This window comes from Callospermophilus lateralis, chromosome 2 (genome assembly GCF_048772815.1).
Source record: "Callospermophilus lateralis isolate mCalLat2 chromosome 2, mCalLat2.hap1, whole genome shotgun sequence".
Lineage (NCBI taxonomy): Eukaryota > Metazoa > Chordata > Mammalia > Rodentia > Sciuridae > Callospermophilus > Callospermophilus lateralis.
In genome coordinates, this window is record NC_135306.1 from 135874101 (window position 1) to 135897070 (window position 22970).

The following is a 22970-nucleotide window of genomic DNA, read 5'->3' on the forward strand; positions in this document are numbered from 1 at the left end:
AATGTAAGTAAGTCTAGAATCATCCTAAAACTTCTTTGTCCCAATATTACACTTGCCCAAATGAATAAGAAAGTTGCTTTTTTAAAATAAAGATCATGTTCATCTCATTTTGTCATTTGGGTCATAGAGGTAACTCAGCCTACATATCCAGGTTTGTCTTACAAAAAGTCAATAAAAGATTAGGCAGGACTCAAGTGAACAATCAGGACTGACCAAAGCCTTTTTATTGTTTTTATACCATCATCAAGACACAAGAATAACACTCTCTTCTCTCCCTCTTTTCTTTTACTTCATCCTCTATATTTTTGGTTTCAGAAACATGGATTCCCATGTCTTACAAGACTTCCACAGTGAACTCATATGCTCCCTTTGCATGAATTACTTCTTAGAACCTGTCACCATAGACTGTGGACATACCTCTTGCCGACCCTGCCTCTTTCTCTGCTGGGAAGAAGCCCAAATGCCAATGTGCTGCCCTGAGTGCAAAGAAATAGTAGAGAAGTCTAGATATCAGAAGGCTGAAACCCAAGTTAGATTGGATTCATGGTCTCAACAAATCATGTAAGTCCAAGGTTCTTTTCTGTCAAGTGTGCTGATGTTGCTTTCTGTCAAATTATTTGGTGTTTGATAATGAAACAGGCACAATCATAGCAAAGTGGTGTCTATTTATTAATGGTATCAAAAAAATTCAAGAAGAGATTTCTACTCAAAAAAGAAAAGAAAAGAAAAAAGACTTTTTGTGTGTATGACCTGAAACAAACTATCCAAAAGCTGATATTAAATTACCCCTTCACTCAACAAGGAGTACCTTCTGTTTTCTTTTATTTAGCATTATAATTTAAAGATATCTGGGTGCTAAAGAGGGCATAGGAAACTTTCTCCATACATGAGTTTGAACTCTCTCTGCTCCCTACAGTTCCTTAGAAGAGGGGAAAATAAAGAGATTGATAAGGTAGACAGTTTTTGCCCAAGACATGCAATGCTCTTTACTGATATGATTTTTGTTTTGTTTTTGTGCAGTGAATAATGGAACTATTCAAGAATGGGTCAATTGTTATATGAGCCTTTATAATGAAGATAGAAATAAGATATTTGGAGATGATGGTGGAACTAAAGATTCCCAGACAGTTGAGAGTTACATTATATGGAGTTCTAAGTGATTTACCTCTGGTAGAAACTACTGGGAGGTGGATGTGGGGAACACCTCCAACTGGATTCTCGGTGTCTGTAAAGATTTTGTGACAAGTGACACTTTTGATTGTGAGAAAACATTTTTCCTATTTTCCCTAAAGAAGAACAACCACTAAGAAAAGAAAAGAAAAAAGCTTTTTTTTCTTTTGTGACCTGAAACAAACCATCCAAAAGCTGACATTAAATTACCCCTTCACTCAACAAGGAGTACCTTCGGTTTTCTTTTATTTGGCATTATAATTTAAAGATTTCTCAGTGCTAAACAGGGCATAGGAAACTTTCTCCATACATGAGTTTGAACTCTCTCTGGTCCCTACTGTTCCTTAGAAGAGGGGCAAATAAAGAGATTGATTAGGTAGACAGTTTTTGCCCAAGACATGCAAATATTCTTTACTGATATGATTTTTGTTTTGTTTTGTTTTGTTTTTGTTCAGTGAATAATGGAACTATTCAAGGATGGGCCAATTGCTATATGAGCCTTTCTCATGAAGATAGAAATAAGATATTTGGAGATGATGGTGAAACTAAAGATTCCCAGACAGTTGAGAGTTATGTTATATGGAGTGCTGAGGGATTTACCTCTGGTAGACACTACTGGGAGGTGGATGTGGGGAACACCTCCAACTGGATTCTGGGCGTCTGTAAAGATTTTATGACAAGTGACACTTTTGATTCTGAGAAAGCATTTCTCCTATTTTCCTTAAAGAAGAACAACGCCTGTAGGCTTTCCACCAACTCCCCATCCTTAACTCTGTATGTACAAAGACCTGAGGGTCGGATTGGGGTATTTCTAGATTATGAAAATGAAATTATGAGCTTCTATGATGTTTACCGATGTTCCCTCATATGCAGTTTATCTCTTCCCTTCTTGACCTCACCTCTGAATCCTTTTCTTTTCCTTGATTCTCCCTAAAATTTAGGTTTTCCTGGGCATGGTGTCACATGTCTATAATACTAGCTACACAGGAAGTTGAGACAGGAGGGACACAAGTTTTGAGGTCAGACTGGTCATTTAAAGAGAGTTAAAAGGGGGGATTAGTGTGTGTAGCCCTGTAGTACAGCCCTTGTCTAGTAGGTGTGAGGCTCTGGGTTCATTCCAAAATACTGAAAAAAGAAAGAAAATGAAAATTTTGAAAGAAAATAAGAATTATTTGGTGAATGTCCATATCTGAAGAAACTGTGTTCTTGGGACTACCTCATGTCATGTTACCATTCTACACAAGATATCTGTGGGCTTGTTTTAACTTAAGGAAGTATAATCATTTTATGGTCATAAATTGTTATAACCACATTGAACTTATAAATTTGTTTATTAAATTTTATTTTAATAAAGTGTTGTAAAACCACCACAATGTGATTTGAGGTTAGTTTTCAATTGCTTCAAATTATTCAAAACCCCATCCACCATGGGAGCCCACGCTTAGCCCAGACTTCCCACACCAGCAAAACTAAGCTTTAGATTTGATGATGAAATAAAACCCTTCCATGATAAGCAAAAGTTAGAAAAGAATACAATAGAGAACATCCTGAACAAAATATTCCATGAAGAGCAAATGAAAAACAATGATGAAAATCAGCAGAGGGTGGTATCACACTAAAGGAAAATCTAGTCAGAAAAGAAACCAAGTCTGTTAAATACCAAAAATAAATAAAAATAGCTAGAAATACAAATCATGTCTCAATAATAACTGAATGTTTATGGTCTAAACTCACCAATAAAAAGACATAGACTATATGTCAAGATCATTGTAATGTTTTGAGCTACCAATAAAAAATAAAAATAAATAAATAAATAAAAATAAATAAAAAATAAATATTTAAAAATTTTTAAAAAAAATTAAAAATACATAGTCCCTACCAGATTGCATAAAAAAAGACTCAACAATATGCTGTCCCAATAGACTCATCTCACAAGAAATGACATCCACAGACTGAAGGTGAAGGGTTAGGAAGAAGCATATCACTCACATGAACTGCAGGAACAAGCAGGGGTTTCCACTGTCATATCAAATAAAATAGACTTCAAGCTAAGTAATTTTTCATCAATTTTAGATTAAAGATTAAATAAACTAAACTTCATCCCTATTACGACACTCTTAAACATGCAGAAAAGAATGAGAGAAACATTAATTTGATCACAAAATATCCAGTTTTATTACTATTTTATAAGTTCCTTTTAAAAAACATTCCTGAAATTTGAAAATATTTTCCTTTAGAATATTTCATTTAACATCTGTATTTGTGGTATGTGATAAAGTGAAATAAGTAACCAGTTTTTTCAGGGAATTCATATGTAAATTATTCCCTTATTACTTTAAATTATACATGTTGTTGATATCAACATTCTCAAACAACTGAGATAGTTCTTTTCCCTTGCTTGTGAGGATACAACCAATGCAGAAGTAATGCTTGTATTCAATATTAGAGTAACCAAAGTATCTGTTAACTGTGTGGTGTTCAGAAAAAACACAAGTGATAATGTGATAGAAATATAATGAGAATTACTTTTTACTATTATCTCTATTCTAACATTATGTTTATGTACCATATGCAAGTACCCCTTCTAATAACACTCATTTTTTGATAGCCGACAGATTTAACTTCAAAACACATGGTAATATTGGATTTCAAACTCTTAAGCATTTGTTTTATCTGATCTTAGAGCATTTTGAAATTTAATTTTTAAATTTATGATTTAAAGAAAATATTCTGATATTTTCTAAACAATCCCAGTCAAAATATCAAATCGAGCAGAAAGCTGGGTTGCTGTTTTGTTTACCTGGGCATGCCACTGAACTCAGGTGAAGGACTCTTTTTATTCCAGCTCTCATAAAGAGATTTGCCTTTAAAACCTTCATCAGGGCTTTGAAGCTACACAAATTAATGGAAGAAAGGAAAATACTTTAAAAAATAGATGCAGTAAAACTTACATGTCTGTTGTTAACCAGGGAGTTAATTATAGTTACACAAAACAAGAAATGTAATCTTTATATTAGCAGTTCTTAAAAACTGTGGAGTCACCCAGTGGTCCAGCAAATGAATAAATAAATTAATTACAATAATGAGTTTCTGACATTAAATAGAAATTCTCATGTTATTATGTATGGGAATGACTACATTAAGAAAAATCCATAAGGTGCATAGAAAAGAAGACCACATCAAATTATTATCAAACCATTTTCTTTAGAAAATGTATAATTTTGTTTTGTCTACTTTTCTAAATTGGGCTAGGTGACTCTCAAAACCATGTATTTTCCCTTTTCTTAGAAAAGGAAAATAAAAGGAAGTGAACTGGTTAAGGGAATATATTCTTTTTTAATATTTATATTTTTAGTTATAGGAGGACACAATATCTGTATTTTATTTTTATGTGGGGCTGAGGATCAAAAACAGCACCTCATGCATGCAAGGCGAGTGCTCTCCCTCTGAGCCACAATCCCAGCCCCCAGAATGTATTCTTTTTAGGACTTCTTCTTGTCAGAAAGATTTTCAAAGCCATTAAGTAATATATGTATATATGCATATAAAGTATAATATAAATATTTTATTCAACCAATTATTTGTGTAATTGTGTTAAAAACTAAACTCATTTTCTGGTTTCATAAATGAGAAAAATAAGGAAGTAAAACATGACATATTTTACAATTCTACACTTTTATGGAATTTTAGACGCAGAATATTACAAGTTGTACCAAAATTAGGCAGTAAACTAAACTAACATTCTCCAGTTATTTACAGATAATTGAACAATAATGGTATAAAGTGTATTTTCTATTAATGAGAGTCAAATGAACTAATTTTCAACAAGTGCAATTCAGATACCTTTTGGAGCACCTACATTTTTTAAGAGCCTTTGTAAATGCCAGGGATTCATAGACCAATAAGGCACATAACAAACTTTCTACAGTAGGGGTAGCCAGGAAAATGTGGAAATCAGTATCCTATGTGCTATAAGAGATGCATATGCAAAAGTTTATAGGGACATAAGTTAAATTTATAAAACATGAAAAGCAATTATTTCACTCAAGCTTATAATTTAATATCAAACTTCACATAAGGAATAGGATAACTCCATTAGCCAAAGGGGGGGATACACACACACACACACACACACACACACACACACACATATATATATATATATATATATATATATTAAACAGTGCAAAAATATACCACCAAGTAGTTAGTTTACCAGCAAAATCTGAAATTCTACAAATTATTCTCCCAAAACAAATAAGAAAACTAAAAATTTTCAAGCACTACACACTTCAGACCTGACCTAGAGAACAACATTTTTGCAATTATAACCAGAGGCCACAAATTCAGTTAGCAAACAAAAATGACTGCCAAGTTTCCTTAGCATGTATTGTGAATTACTTGAATAGTGGAAATTCATGAAATACCAGGTCTCAAATACTTAAATATTGTATGTTGTGTGTTAATTTATAAAACTTCAGCCAAACAATGGAGCTCATAAATGCGAGACTAATAAATGTTTTCAAATTGATTTTTTGATTTCAATAGAAGTTATATGGTTAAATTCCATGCTTATGAAATCAAAGCTTAATGACATGTATTATAACTTATAATTCCTCCTGAAGAAAATTGTTTTTCTTGGAAATTACATTTTTTATTTCTGATTCTATTCAGTGAACAGGTTTTCTGTTGTCTTTATTGTTTTCTTTCCATTCACTTCAGACAATTAGCAGAAACAAAAATCTGTCATGCCAAACCCCCTTCATTCTTAGTAACTTGGATTAGGACCAGAGTTATGGAGTATGAAGGTTAAAGAGATTCCTGTCCTTGGTATCCACCTTTCTACCAAGTTCAGTGCCCTCTGTGCTGTGACAATCAAGATAACATTGAGCTATCATTCAGGCTCACTGAGGCCAGGGGATTGGAGTACAAGGCAAATGTTGAGAAGGAAGTTACTTAGTCTCATCTAGCCTCTACCCGAAAATGATTTGGTGTTTTTAATGCATACTCTGTCTCCATCATTTAGAACATTTGGTTTTCCTGAGTCCTGAATTAATTGGGAACAGTATATTAAGAAGGAGAAACTGGTTGTAAAATTAAGAACTTAAACCATAGGAGAAAGTCCCAGTTCAGCAACTGTACACCTTGGGTGACTAGGGTGACTATCATTTCTCAACAGTTTCCTCATCTTTAAACAGAGTATAGTAAACATAATGCTACATACAGGCTGCCTCAATATGTTGTGGGGGGAGACAAGGTAGTGTGTAGGCAGCATGTTAGATGTGACATTCTGTGGAGTGGATTGTTACATAAAAAAAGATGAGTTATATAAAAGAACAATAGCATCATAATGGCACCTCAAGGAAACATTATTTGTAGAAGTTAAATTTTCTTAAGTTATATATATATATATATATATATATATATATATATATATATATATATATAAAATATATATATAGATTTTTGTTAGATTGTATACCATGCTATACATCAGTGTTGTACAATCAACTCTTAAGGTGTAGTTTCCTGAAAGACAGAAAAATGATACATTGGTTTTCATTTAATTTCTCTCAGTTGTTTATTCAAAGACCACTGCTAACTTCCTAGACGGAAATGATCCTTTCAAAAACTAAATTTATTTCAAACTCTTGAATGGCTCCTGTTCTCACTCTATAAAAGCCATCATTTTCATCATGTCCTCCCAGCATGGTGTATGAAACAACCCACATCATCTCTCCAAGTTTTTATTTTCCATTCTGCCAAGAATATTTCCTTGGGGCCTTTGCACATAGCATTTCTCCATCCATACCACTTATTCCTCCTCTAGTAAGATGCTACATTTTCTGAGAGATATCCTCTGGCCATCTTATCTAAAACAGCATGCTCCTTCCACTCTCTATCCTAGCTACATTCTTCCTCTCTGACATTAGTTTATTTTTTCCCTAAATTCCTCACCTATCTAATATAATAAATAGTTGTCTTTTTGTTATTCGCCCTCCCAATGGGCCATAAGTACCATGGGAACCAGAGTGGTCTTTTATTAGCTAATATATCCTTAGTGTTTTCAACAGTCAGAACTGTAGCAATTACCCAACAAACATCTGTTGTGAAAATAAACTTGTGAGCTAGCTGTTCTCTAGCTGATTCTACAGAGTAGAGGTGGACTCTCTATTCTTCCTGCAGGAGTTGAGAGCTGCTGGGTGAGAGTAAAGGGAAGCAGCCAGGAGAAGTGCTCTTAGAAACCCTGGGAGCACAGGGAGTATCTCCATCAGGGGGTTTAGGGAGTACAGGTAGAGAGTTACAACAAAAAGTTGACTCTTCAACTGAGTTTTCTGAACAGAAAGAATTAACTGGACCAAAAAGAAATGACATTCACACCTAAGAGATCATGTACACCAATGCCCAGAAATGTAAAGACAAGCAACACATTCAGAGCATAGCAAGTAGCCTTTATCTCAAAGTTCAAGATCCATGTCTGGGAACAGCAAAAGTTGAGACTTTAAGAACAGTGTCATGTGGGACCCATGGATATGAAGACCAACTCTATTGTCTTCTTAGGATACTAAATAAAATAATTGACTTCTCAAAAAAAAAAAAAAAAAAAAAAAAGGAAAAGAAAGAAAGAAAAAGAACAGCGACAACCCAACAAGAATTGGTTTTGGAACTTGAAAAGTTGATTTAAAAATTCTGAAATTCATCTGGAAGAAAAAATATGCACATATAGCCGATGTAATTTTTACAACAGAAGTGTTCTAAGAGCATAGTAAGGGAAGCAGGATAGTTTGGCAGCATTTGTTACAACTCAAATGCATGTATCCCAGGACCAAGTAGTTACACCTGTTGCTCTTTATCCTTCATTCTCCTTACACAGAAAAAAAGCTGCAGATGAAGGATATTTTCTGCAACAAGCTGAAACAATCTGACTTTCATTTAGAGAATTGATATATTCGATTGAAAATATTGTAGAAGTCCTTTTGTTTTTGTTTGGCTTTTTGTGGGTTTTTTGTTGTTGTTGTCATCCTTGTTGTTGTTTTGGTTTTTAAAGTGAAGAAAACCAATGTTTAATGGCCACATGAAAAGCTTTCTATAAGATGTTGCTGAATTAAAAAGGTAACTTATAGAACCACTTAGCTATAATATGATACCCCAAACCTGTATGAAGTAGGGATAGGAAATGACATGTAGTGGTTAGAAAAATACAGCTGAAAGAGCAGAGTGTGGGTATAACCTCAACCCTTCACTGGATTTGTGACCTTGGGAAAGTTACTTTATGTCTGAGTCTCAGTTTTGTTTCCTGTACAATGAAGATAATAAACCACAGGGTCATTGTGAGTAGTAAATAAATGTTTACCTATAAAGCACTTGAAACAGCACCTGTTGCACTTTTGCTTGAGCAAAATTATATTCTGGATATCAACCTGAGGGAAATACCTCCAATAGAAGACTACAGAGAAGGTATTAAGTTTAAGAGTGGTTCATGACTGGAGTTTGCTTTGTCTGTAAATTTTGTATGTTAACATAAGAAACTTAAGAATATGGTTTATTGTATTATTTGAGAAATGGGAATTTAACAAAAATTTTAATATACAACAAAATGAGATTACTGATGATCCAATCACATATTAGGTCCTTTCTTCTGAATCCTGAAAACTACAAGAATACAATGAAGCAATTCCAGGCAGATGTTGTAAATCAGCTAAACCCACTAATTTTATATATAATATATATATATATATATATATATATATATATATATATATATATATATATGAAAAATCGAACCTTAAAAACTACAATGAAAAGAATGTTGTTTATTTGAACACTGTGTTTGGAGTATTCATTCTGTAGGGCACAAATGTTTCATCTGTTCATAGATTTTAAGTAGTAGTAACAATAAGAATCAAGATTAACTTTTTTGAACATTTACTGTGCAAGGAAGGTCTGGGAGCTCTGCCATCATTAACTCCTTTTGCCTTAGTAACTTACCCTTGGAGACAGGTGCTCTCAGTAATCTAATTAGAAGTGAGAAATAGATGCAGAAAGCAATAACCTGAAGTCACATAAGAAGGAAGTGGCAGTGCCCAGAATAAATTCAGGAAGTCTGTTGTGAAAGGCCAGGCCATCACATTAGTCCAAGAGGAGGAGGAAATGATAGGTGAAATGCACTCCTGTAAATGAACTTAGGACAGTGTAGCTCAGACACATGGACAAAGAAGAAGTATAAATGCCAAACTAACTCCATCAAAGTGCTATATATCAGAATTTCAGTAGATTAGACAATTGAAAATAAAGAGAAGAGAGTGGGACAGAAATAGCAAAGACAATGGAATGAATTGGACATAACTTTCCAATGTTCGGATATGAATACACAACCAGTGTAACTTCACATCAGGTACAACCACAAGAATGAGACCATAATTGGAATAAGTTACAGTCCATGTATGTACAATATGTCAAAATATACTCTACTGTCATGTATATCTAAAAGGGACAAATTTTAAACATTTTAACAAATAGAAGCCAAAAATAGATAGATAAATAAGGTACTGTATTCCAATTGTTAACATGGCAAATCTACAATAAGTTTGTTTTCCTAAATTTCTAACACATTAAGGAAAACATTCTAAAAGTCTACTCTTCACTTTTTACTTTTTTTTTCTTTCTTTCTTCTTCTTTTTTTTAGATGATACAATACCTTCATCTTTTTTTATTTTTTTAATGTGGTACTGAGGATTGAACACAGTACCTCACACATGCTATGTGGGTGCTCTACCACTGAGCTAAAACCCCAGAAAATCTTCACCTATTTATTTCTTCACTTTCAGCAACCATGCCATAAAACTTACTTAATGAGAAATTAAGAATCCAGGAGTGAGCAGGCAAGATACTGCTAAAGAGTATTATTTATTGAGAGAGGCAGTTTATAAAACAAGTAATTACCTAACAATGACAATGATGAGTGCTGCAATGATATGGCCTCCCCTAAAAAGCAACATTTCAGGGGAGACTGTCAGGAAGAGAATTAAGCAGAGAGAGTGTGTTGAAGAGCAACTGAGTACAGAGAACAGCAGCTGTTGTTTTTGGCCAAGGAGCAGAAGGGATCAGTGGGGTGGAGTGCAGTGACAATGGGCCGCTTCACTGTCATGAAAATCAACTTGAAATGTCTCTTAGTTGGACTCTCTGCCTTTAAAAAAGCATACACATTATTCAAGACCTGTCTCAAATGCTTATCCCCTTTGCTACTGCTGGTCTCAAGTAGTCACTATTCTCCTCTTCAAACTGCCAAGAGCAGAAAGATTAAATATCCTTTTTAGTACCTGATTATAAGCCAAGACTGATTTATTTTAGCATATATGTGATCCATGAACTCCCAAATATAAGACCATTCCTTCCTAACCTCTGATTCCCCTGGATTCCTGGAAAAGTTCAGAGAATTATTCAGTTATGTACTGGACTTAATTGTTGAATTAAAGGAAAAAAATAAAAACATTTGGTGAAAGATGAAATCTTGGAAATCAGCATTTTTTTCAAAAGCATATGTGTATTATCATGAGAATAACTTTATATTCCAAATCATAAAACTATGCTCCTGATTTACTCATCAAAAGATATTAGATAAATTTCTGCTATATTTAAGATAATCTGGCATAGGTTATCATCATAGAATACTGCTTCCCTGAATCAGCACTCTAGAGTATAAAGCAAATGGGGGAAAAAAAAATTCTCTCACTTAGGGCTAACATACTTTCCAGAGTTAAAGGCAGCAGTGAGACAGACCAGGAGCATATTTCTTAAACATATGTTCAAGGGTTGCTTTCCTGGTTAGGATATAAATTGAATTGCTATCTCTAATATAATCATTTTTTTTTTTTTTTTTTTTTTAGTGAGGACAACTATATTCACCTTCTATAGAGGAATCAGTATTAATAAAGGCCACTCCACGAACTTGAAGGAGTCTGGAATTCTCCTATCACAAAAAGACAAGAAAAATCTACCTTTAAACATATCAACATAACCACCCTCCCATCCCCCAGCAAAAGGCACATTAAATATAAATTTTTGAATGAAACAAGCCCATATTAACAAATTTAGCATATAACACTCAAAACAGAGTTGGCTTGAAAGAATTCAATGAAGGTTACCAGTTACAAACAACAAACCAAACTTTAAAAAACTAACATTTAAGATGAAACTGTCCACATGTTTATGTACACGGAAAAGAAGTGAATTTTTGAATCCTACTGTAGTTTGTCCGTAGATAAGTTTAAAAATTCTCTCAGCAAACATGAAATGACCTAGGAGACTTTTGAGTGAAAATCTTCCTACAAATATCTCATTATTTAAGTAGAAAATCTTGCCCCATTCACATAGAATAAGCTATTTCAAAATCAGCTTGAAAAATTTATAAAGTTGAATCCTGTAGACATGAAGTCAAGTTATCCTGTAGGATGGCTCCGCCTACTGGTAAATGTTTATAATTGAACACTTTTAGAACACTATCAGGAAGTATAGCAAAATGTTTTTGAGATATTAATGTAGATTTCAAGTCTCCAAAATATGTAATTTCCTAAGCATTCTAAATATAACATAAAAATGAAAATAAATATGTAACTCTGAATGATAAAAATAATTTGAAAGGGGCAAATCAGATCCTGAAAACATTTAGGCTTTTTCTGATACCATCATAAATCTTTCTTGTAAAAAGCTTTACCACAGGGCTGGGGTTGTAGCTCAGTGGTAGACAGCTTGCCTAGCATGTGTGAGGCACTGGGTTAGATCCTCAGCACCATATAAAAATGAAATAAAGATATTGTGTCCACCTTCAACTAAAAAACAAATAGTATATATATATATATATATATATATATATATAAAAATCTTTACCCCACATTCTATGAAAACACTATTTCTGCTCCCCGCCCCCAAGGAAAATGAAAGTTTACAGTATATCCATTTATTTACTATTATGCTCCCAGAAAATAGAGATAAATTCAGAAAATAGAGATAAATTAATTTCAACAATTAACATTGTATCTCTTAAAAACAAAACTTAGATCTTTCGTGAAGATACTTTTTTCTTGAGTTTTGAGCAGGGATTTATTGCTTAAGATTTAAAAAAAAAAAAAAAAGCTTGAGCATTTTCTGACTGTATTCACCTGTTATTTTTACAGATTTAACACTTAAGTCCAAAGTGCTTTGTTTTGGTATGTTTTGTGGTGCTGGAGATCAAATCCTCGAACTTGTGCACACTAAGCAAATGCTCTAGAACTGATCTACATCCCAGCCCACTGCTTTGTTACTATGAAATTTAACACTGTGGCAAATTATTCACTAACCTCTGCCCACTCAGTAGAACCAAGAAGACCAAATTCTTCTGCATCCCAGCTTGCAAACAAAATTTTCTTCTAGGCCTACATCCTAAAATATATATGTATATGTATATAAATACTGGGGAAAAAACATACTGTACCCAAGACATTATAAAGCCCAAATGGGGGAAAATAAACAAATACAAAAAAAAAAGAAAAGAAAAAAATGAAAGCATCATTTGTTGATTAGGAAGGGTGAATTTTGAATTTAAGAATCATAATGGGCTAGGCTTTGTGGCTGTTATAATCCTAACAGCTCAAGAGGCTGAGACAGGAGAATCACAAGTTTTAAGCAAACCTCAGCAACCATGAGGCACTAAAAAATTCAGTGAGACCCTGTCTCTAAATAAAATTCTAAATAGGGCTGGGAATGTGGCTCAGTGGTCAAGTGCCCCTGAATTACTCTGTAGTAGCACCCCCCCAATAATAATAATAATTTCCTTTTGTAAGATTTTAAAGGTGATTTGTCAAAATGAAATAGCATGATTGAAAAGGGAGAAATAAAGACACAATAATAGTCTTAAAATAGCCATAAAATATTCTAATAAAGTTTTGATAATTGGCTATTCATAGGAAGGCTTTCTGTTCTGCTTTCTGTTCTGCAGTTGCCTAAAAGGAAAGAAGATATTACTACGTGCAGCCAGCATTCTGACAACCCATGGAACTGAAAAATCATTTCCAACTCCTCCCTGTGGTTCTGACATCACATAAACAGATGCTCAGTATCAGCTGACAGTGTGATTTCACTCCAGCCTCTGGTAGAATTAGTGAACAGGGGCTCCATTAGCAACAGCAATGCCTGTTGCTGCTGAAATATGTGTAATTCAGTGGGGGAGGTCATGTGGCTGGGCAGTAAGACTCTAGCCTCACAGTTAAAGAAAGATCTTGTTCAAATCTTGATTCTCTCACTTACAAGAGGTGTCATGTGGTGAGTTATTCAAACTGACTAAGTCTATCTCCTCATCACACCAGGATAACAGAGTAAATGTGAAGTCACTACTTGACTATTGGGGGTTAAATGGAGCAATGTTCAAAAAGCACCTAATGATCCCAAAATTCTAAGCTGTCATTGTTAGTAAATATTTCATGTGTATTTATTAGGAATATTTATCCTGGCTTATATTTATGTTTTAGTTGCTAAATAAGCTATATTAAAATGTGACTACACCCACATACACACATCCCAAAAAAGAATGCTTATCCTATAGCTGTTGAATTTAACATCCTGTTTTTATCAAGTTTTTTAACAGCATTATTCAAATTTCCTATTATTATTCCTTATCATTTCATTGTTTCATCATACTCTATAATTGCCACAGAGATGTTTTGCATTTATCATAGGGATTTTCCAGTGTCATATCAAATCATGAAACTTTAATGTGTGGGAGAGTCAAAGTAAGGATTGAATCTAGGGGGCACTTAATCAGTAAGTCACATCCCCAGCCCTTTTTTACATTTTTATTTAGAGACACAGTCTCGCTAAATTGCTTAGGGCCTTACTAAGGCTTTAAACTTGTGATCATTTGTCTCAGCCTCCTGAGCTCCTGGGATTATAGATGTGAATCATGATGCTTGACTCAAATCATAAAGTTTTTTGTAATAAGATTAAACACTACTAATTTATTTAACATGTAAATTCAGGTCTCCATTGGTTTATTTTCTTAAAATCTAAGATATTTCTGTGGAGAAGAGAATGGAGAACCCTTTTATTTCATTTTAATTAGAGACAATATGGTTTTGTGAACCAGTACCCAGAAATTGCAGTCTAAACTCTGATTTTCTCACTGGGCCACATATTACCTACATGACCCTGGGAAAATTACTTAATTCTCTAAACTTGGTTAACTTATCTGCAAAAGAAATACTAAAATAACTACATAAATTTCTCTCTGGTTGTTATAAAGTCAAAATGAGTCATTTATATGAGAACACTGTTTCTCAAAGAAAATAAATAGCATGCAAACTAAACATACTTTCACTGTTGTTTTTACTGTTGCTTAAATATAATGTTTGCATCTTATAGCCCTCAGACACCTGATTTGCAGGGTCAGAAAAGAGAATAGACTTGCTGCTCTCAAGGTATAAAAATTAATTTGAAAATCATTGAAACTACATTTTTTAATTTTGGTTTTCATATGAAGATTCTAAAATGACTGAATCAGTGGTTCTAAGCATATGGATGAGAATAGGAGAGAACAGATACCCTACAGGGAGCAGAATCCCATTAGACAGCCAGATTAGTATTTCACTGAACTTCTATATCCTTAGTCTTCATGACCTGAGGAGAGACCGAAAGAGCCCAGGAATTTCTGTCTGCAGCTCTCTGACAGGAAAGCTTTGGCTTATGACCTTTTATGGAAGAACCTGACTGTATCTTCTTGGTTACCAAGAGCAGCCAAGAACTGTGCAATTCCTTCATGTTAGATTATCATTTAATTTATGCTACCAATAATACCATAGTCTGTAATAAATTAAAATTAATAAGTAAATTATCTAATAATAATGGCTGTCTTCTATTTTGATCAATATATAGCAACAGCTAAGGTGGTATTTTCAAATTAACACTACAGAAGACTTAGTTGAGAATTCAAAGAGAATGGTCTTTTATTTTTTTGTTTATATTAGCTTCCGTTTTCAGTTTTCCAAAACTCCTCACAATTTCATGAACAACAGCTGCTCCACTTTGAGGGTCAATGCCCCCAAAGACCCATGAGTCTCGGTGACCTCCAAGAATGACATATCTGTCTAGAAACCAACATTGCAAGACTGTGGCTTTAGGTCAATAATGGAGTAAATTGCAAATGATTCAACAACATCTAAACACAAAGCACTCACAACTCAAGAAAAATAGCAAGTTTCTTGAAATCTTGTGCAAATGTGCTGTTTGATCTGATTTTAATATGTTTCCTCTATATGAAGAAAGTATGAATGTGATAGAGAAAATGCATACCTCAATATATTACTGTAATCAAAAGTATATGGACAATTATATACATTTATCTTTATCCACCTTTTCAATTCTCTATTACTCTCTCTTACCTTACAACTTTCCTTTCACCTTTTTCAGAGTGAAAAAACACAGTTCTGTACTTTCTAATCTTACAAATTTTCAAGGTACAGGTCATAATTTTTCCACTCTGAACTTTTATCTCTCATAGAAAAAAAGGGAATTGCTCTGTCTACCCAGTTCTCAGGGCAAGTTTCCACATCTGATAAAACACAGATTACAATTGAATGTATGGCTCTCCTTACAAAGTAGGGGCCCCTCATCCCAGGTCTTTATTATTCTTTCAGTCCCAATGTTTAGCACATTGCCCATACAAAGTCAGATGCAAATAAGAGCTAGTTATACATTGTTCAGTACTCACTAGAGGGATATCAACATTCTTGATCCCTTATAAGAATAAGCATATAAAATTTACTTGTATCTATTTTAGTAAGAAATGTATAACCAACTAGTTCCTATGGAACTGAGACGTACTAAACTAAGGCTATATATAAAATATATTAATCAGCAGATCATTTGAAAAACTATAGAATGCATGTGTCTAGATATTGTCAATTACTTTAGTTGTAGAAAATAACATTCTACAAAGAATTCATTAACTTAAGGTTATCATAGTTTTCTCAGATTTTCCTGTTGTGCAGATGTTTGTAGTCATCATTAAAACATTTCCTTATGTAAAATATATGGCAAGCAAATCAAGAAAACTAAGAGAAACACCAAAATGTCTCTCCGTGCCCACCTTGCTTGAATTCTTTGACTGAAACACTCATAATTTATCACTCACTTCAGTCATCCACCCAAGCTAGGTCCATTTTTCTTTTCTTCACAACATGTATAACAATACCATATTGCATTTATATATATATATATATATATATATATATATATATATATATATATATATATTGTGTTTAGGTAAATTTTATTAGGGCAAAGTGTCATATTCTTTGTTCATATTATGTTCATATTATGCCCCCAGAGTTCAGACCACCACCTGGCACTTAAGAGTTGCTCACTCAATATTTGCTGAGCAAATAGTTAATTTACCTGCTTCCATGGCTCCTCTGAGAGTACCAATCACATTGTCAATCCTTGTCACTTCACTGTTGGAATGGATGTGCATCTTGACTTTTCTAAAGCAAAGAGAAAGGGTACATTCTCAAAAATGCTGGTTATCAAATAAACACCACAATTTTTAAATCTTCCATCATTGTTTAAATTACACTAGCCATTTTTTTTCTAGTTGTAGTTGGACACATTACTTTTATTTTATTTATTTTAATGTGCTGCTAGGGCTCAAACCCAGGCCTCCAATGTGCTAGTCGAGCACTCTACTGTTGAGCCACAACCCCTCTAAAAGTGTGACCCACTTCAACCTCTAGTTTTGTTTCCTACTGGTACTATATACATTTTACTTTTTATGTCATTCTCTATAATTTTAGTCTCTTGTATTAAAGAGTTAAATTAAAATACTCTCTTAAATGTGTAGAGAAGTTTCCAGTAAAGCGAGGTCCCACATTATAAGGGACTTTGAGACCTCCTTTCCAGCTGCTATCTGGTGGTGCTGAGCCATCCATGTGTCTGTTGGACAAAAAGAAAAGGAAAAAGAAATCAATATTAGCTGGAGGAAAACTTTTACTTTATTTAACAAGTTATAACTGTCAATGAATTTACTTTCTTGAGCATTTGTTTACAATAGCTTCTATGAGAGAGGTGTCATGTAAAACATTTTGAATATAATATGCCATTTAACCCTTACTACAAGCCTTATAAAGTAGGTTCCATTATTTTTCCCAATTCACAGATGAGAAGCATGAGGCTAAGTGTGATTAGGTAACATGCACAAAGTTTTGTGCTGATAAGTGGTACAGCTGAGCTTTAAATTATCAACTAGAATTTGAACTTTGTGATACTACTCTCAAGAGTAAATGTTAGAAGTGCTCTCCAGAGTATGCCCTGAATAAATAGCTTGATGTATAACACTTTGGAATTTTCCCTGATAAATATACTCCCAAATCTTTGTATTGTCATCTCTTACAAAGTGTGTTTTCGCATAACTATCTGGAAAAAAGAAAGATCAAAGGAAATAATTTTGCTTTAGTCATATGTCCCTAAAACCTTCATGCTTTTTATTTTATTTTATTTTATTTTTAATTTGAAAAGGTAGAAGGATTCACATGGACAGTTACTACATGCTATCAGCTCACTGTAATCTTTTAGTAGGAGACTGAGAAAAGTAATATGGTAATATTTATAAAATGGTGTGATTCTTGTCATTTGCCTTCAATACAGCTACCTTTACTGTATCAGAGCAAGGGTTGACTTCTTGGGTTGTGCATGAAATAAAATGTATTTTAACTGAACAGCAGCAGATAGATGAATGTGGTCCAAGACAAACTTAGAAAACTGAAAATGCAATGTGAGCAATTTCTACCTCTACTATAAATAGATTTTGATGAAAATCTAGTTGTAGGGCAGAAACAGTCTTTGAGAGTAAATACATTGTATTTCCCCCCCATCTCACTAGGAAGTTTGGCTAATGAATAGAATTTCAAGTAATATGTAATTTATTTTTGTGCAATAAATTTTCACACAAAATCATCTAGTACTATGAAGAGGATTTTTACATTGTTAGAAAACATAATTCATAGTCAAAACAGCAAATATTAAATATGCAAAGAAGTTGTAGGAGGCAAGGGAAGAATATACACATACATGATCATATGCAAAAATTTCTCCAATATTATTAACATTAACATTCATAGAAATGAATAAAAGGAAAACTTTTCACTGAAAATCTTTTCAAGTTATAACTTTGTCAATGTATTTCCTTTTCAAAATAAACATGAAAAGAAAAAATGCAAATTCATCAAGAAGAAAAATAGGCAATTGTGTATTATAACATAAAAAAGAAAATAAATAGTCCCTTTTCTAACAAACAATAAAATATGCTGTAATTGTGACGGTCCCTGAAGGACAGGTAAACAGAGAACAGAACATTAAAAAAATGGTTATGTGTAATAATGTAATAACAGATAAAAGATATATCACACATTCACAAAGAACAGAGGTTCTAGTGAAACTCTAAAGATATCAGATAATATGAATAAATTTTGAAAAGATCTCTGAAAGGATTTGATAGATGTTAGATACTCCGTAAATATTTATAAATAGTAGTGACTTAAATCTGTTTCCTATAGAATATTTATTTTTATTTGACCATTTGTGAAATATTTATTGTCTGCCTTTCTAAATGTACTTTGGTTTACTTGACAAGGAATGTAACTAGGTATAACACATGATCATTCCACCAAAAAGTTCCCAAGTCACTCAGAAGGTAATACATATAAAACAAACTATGATATGAAATAGAACATGACAGATAATATACAGCTTTCTACAAAATAAGCACAAAAAGGATTAATGCAACTTGTTGGATCAGGAACAACTTTCTAAAGGGGATTTCACTTTGTTGTATTTTAAAGGATAAGCAAGACATAGGAATGGGAATGTGAAGGAAAAGGCACTCAAGGGACAAGATATAATATAGAGAGGCATGAAGGCAGAAAACTATGGAGCAAGTGTAAGGCTTAGTGACAAATCTGGCTGGAGTATGATTAAGGTACCTAAGAGAGAAGCTTGAAAAGTACTGGAACTTGGTTTCTGGGAAGATGATTTAGCCTCCTGCTAAGTGCAACTAAAATTCCTGTTGGCAGGAGTGTGTAAATGAGACAGAAGATCTCAGAAATTATTATATTCCAAATTAACAAGTGAATTACAACTCCAACAGAGCTTTTAAATCACCTCTTTAAAAGCCCTCTGTTCCTGCAGATGGGCAGAATCAGTGTCTGGGACAGGAGTGCCCTGTGTTTCTCCTTTCCTTTGCTAGCAAAGCAATAAACTTTCTTTTTCCTTTTTCTCAAAACCATGTCTGTCATTATTGGATTGGCATCAGGGACCAGGACTGAGCTTTCAGAAACAGTTTCATGCATTCTTTCCCTAATTACAAACACAAAATGGGTTCATTTTAAACTTATATAACTTGGACCATCATATACATTGATTTGAAATTTTCCTTTTTAACTCAATAGTGTATCACAAACATGTTCCATATCATTGAATATTATACAATATTCTTGTATCTATTAGTGACTTCATTTACTACCATCATCAGTAACATATTTGACTACTTATTGATTGTTGAAGTATTATTTTGATTCTAGAATATTACAAGTTATGCTACAATTACTGTCATTGTCTAAATTCATTAATACTTAGATTTTATTTATTAATATGTTTAGATAAATCCATAGTTCATACTGTACTCAAAAATTGTACCTGATCCTAAATCATACCTGATGTGACAGAGTTAAAGCCCTGTTATGGTTTAGATGTTAGGTGTACCCCAAACACTCATGTGTGAAAAAAAAATGGGATAGTTTAGAGATGGATTTTCTGGGTTATAAGAGGTTTAACCTAATTAGTGAATTAATCCACTGATAGGAATTAACTGGGTAGTAACTGTTAATCCCTGGAAGGGATTATGTTGTGGCTAGATAGGGGTTGGTCCCTGGGGTCAGCCTTCCCATTTGGTCCTTGTTGAGCAGAGTGTGATTTTTCTGCCTTCTCTCTCTCTCTCTCTCTCTCTCTCTCTCCCCCACCCCCACCCCATTCTCCTTCTCCCTCTTTCTCTCCTTCCACTTCCTCCCTCCCTCCTTCCCCATATGAAGTCCTGGACCACTTTCCTCTGCCATACCCTTTCTCCTTGATATTCTGCCTCAAGCCCCAAGGAATGGAGCCAGCCATCTATGGACTGAGACTGGGTCCCCAAATAAACATTTCCTCCTCTAATTGTTCTCATCAGGTCCTTTGGTTACTGCAGCAAAAAAACCTGACAAAAACATGGGCCAAAAGGAAAAACAAAACAAACCCAGGGTACTTCCTTAACCTCCTCTTAAATTGGACACATAACTCCAAATCTCCAGATATCAGCCTGGTCACCTATATAAATGAGGGCCTTGCATGCTAGGTCATAAAACGCTTTCTCATAGATGCTAGAATACAAGGAGTAAGAATGCTTTGTACTCAAAGAAGAAAAAGGACAAACTGGCCAGATGTTTTGGTCTTTAACAACTTCACTTTCAGAAAAATCAGTGGCATCTCCTTTCCTAAAAGGAAAGAAGGGACATTCAGATGGGAAAAAAAAAAAATGGTGCAAGAAAAGGGAAAGCTTTCCAATGCTAGGCTAAACAGCAGCATATTTTAAGAAGATTCAATAAAGAAAGCAGAGAAAGAAAGGGAAGAGAATAAAAACACAATGAAAGTATTTCTCACTTTATTTTATTCTGGGTCCTTCAATAAATAAGAAATAAGCAATACAAATGAGTACGAGATTTATTAGGGGAAAAGATTATGATTTATTAGGGGCAAAATGGGAGCTAGGGAAGCCTCATAAAGTCAGCAGACTGCGGTGCAGATCTGATGCAATGTAAAGGAGAAAGGGAAGGAAGAAGAGGAAGATGGGGCCATGGTGCAGCTTCTATTTGAGCTAATTATCAACAGGTCCTCAAGTCAAAGTTTCATATCTGAGGAGTCCTGTGGTTCCAGAACGAGTCTGTCTAAGCACCCTACCACACTCAGGGTAGATTTCAAAGCATAATGGCTGGAGCAATTGATCAATTATGCTCCCTGCAGTTAGAGATCAGAAAGGCTCCTTTAGGTGACTGGCAAACATTGGATAATCATATAATGTAAATCATATAATGTAAATTCCAGAACAAAACCATTATTCTATAAAATCATGATACAATCACATGCTCTATCCATCTCAGAGACAATCAATACAGAAAAAAAAAATGAAGATAAAACTACCAATCATGGGAAATACCCAAGTAATCAATTACTTATTCTTGCAAACTTACTTAAGGAGTTTCTGTACATCATAGTATCCAATTGGATGAACAGGAATATTTAGAAGACCAACAGCTTCTGTAATATCATGCCTATAAGCATATTCTGAAACAACAACAACAAAAAAGAAACACATTTCCAATAAAAATTCAATTCATTTCAAGTATATCTCTATAAATCATATTGAATGCATTCTCATTTTGATCTATTGGAATTGGTTAAAGAAAACTTATAATTCCAAATGTTAGCAAGAACATAAAGCAACTAAACTCTCCTACATGGCTTTTAAGAATATAAATTAGACAATGACTTGGGATAATTTTTTTGAAAGGGTCCTTAAGCAGAAATGTGCACTATAGCACAGCAATTCCACTGTTAGATATTTACCTTAAAAAGATGAAAACATATGTGCACAAAAAACCTTACAAAATTGTTTAAATCAATCACATTTACATCATCCAGCAAATTTCTGACCACAGGAGAATAAATAATTCTTGTATAATCTAACAAATGAATGCTACTCCGTTGTTAAAAGGAACATGTTACTGGTATGCAAAATAACATAGAAAATCTCAAATCATTATACTGAGAGAAATATGTGAAGCAATAAAGAGCATCTACTGTCTGATTTCATTTATATGAACATCAAAATGAGGCAAAATAATGTACGATGCTAGATATCAAAATGTGGTTGCTTTGGGGGGATGAAGTGCAAATTGACTGGGAAAGAGCATAGGAGAACACTCTGAACATCATAAAAATATCCTTTAATTTTGGGTGACATGAATGCATACAATTTTCAAAGTTCATTGAACTGGGGTTGGAGACATGATTCAGTATAGGGTGCTTGCCTAGCACATGAGCCAGACCATAAGACCCTGCATTCAATTCCCAGTGCTGCAAAAACAAAATTTAAAATAGAAAAATTCATTGAACTGAATTTAAGATCTATGCATTTTATTGCATATAAATTTTACTGCAAAATAATATTCTGACATTTATTCAGGCTTAAAACAAATTAGGTCTGTGTTTTCCTTCCCCCCCACACACCAGGTTTTGAAATTATCTAATAAGAAACTTAATCTCAAAAACTTATTATTCTCTTGGGCAAAATGACATAGTGATATGCAGTGTATTGGGCGATGTTTTCAACAAAAGGGGGGTGGTAGATAGATGAAACAAATTTGACAATATGTTGGTGACTATCTTTGATTTGGATATGTTAAAACTATTCCATAGTAGAAGCTAAAATTAAAAGGACGTGGTAAACTTAAAGGCACCCAAGGGGTTGAATAAATGCTAGCTTCCAAATGATAACATGGGTTCCCCCAAAATCCCATCATTTAAATGTGAAGATAATCAACAGAAACATTCCAGTTAATCTCATTTTATTTGGAAGAAGTTGCATTTTTTTTAAACTTGAGAATAAAAAGGTGGAAAAACTTTAGCCAGATTCATATGGTTTTACTATATGGTAATGTATATTCTTTTTTAAAAAAGCAAAGAATCTA

At 33.7% G+C, this 22970-nt stretch overlaps 1 protein-coding gene across 1 annotated transcript in view; it reads right to left on the bottom strand.

Moving 5' to 3' along the window:
- Nucleotides 1-17126, bottom strand: part of LOC143641391 (putative N-acetylated-alpha-linked acidic dipeptidase) — a 306658-nt gene extending 289532 nt beyond the window's left edge. Inside the window, exons 1-9 of the mRNA XM_077108689.1 lie at nucleotides 17023-17126; nucleotides 16597-16682; nucleotides 15169-15287; nucleotides 13978-13987; nucleotides 12878-12882; nucleotides 12510-12578; nucleotides 11077-11140; nucleotides 6634-6699; nucleotides 3971-4064 (exon numbers count right to left, since the gene is read on the bottom strand). Of these exons, the coding sequence (XP_076964804.1) occupies nucleotides 3971-4064; nucleotides 6634-6699; nucleotides 11077-11140; nucleotides 12510-12578; nucleotides 12878-12882; nucleotides 13978-13987; nucleotides 15169-15287; nucleotides 16597-16682; nucleotides 17023-17126 (617 nt within the window). The remainder of the gene's footprint in view (nucleotides 1-3970; nucleotides 4065-6633; nucleotides 6700-11076; nucleotides 11141-12509; nucleotides 12579-12877; nucleotides 12883-13977; nucleotides 13988-15168; nucleotides 15288-16596; nucleotides 16683-17022) is intronic.
- Between the last annotated feature and the right edge of the window lie 5844 nt (nucleotides 17127-22970).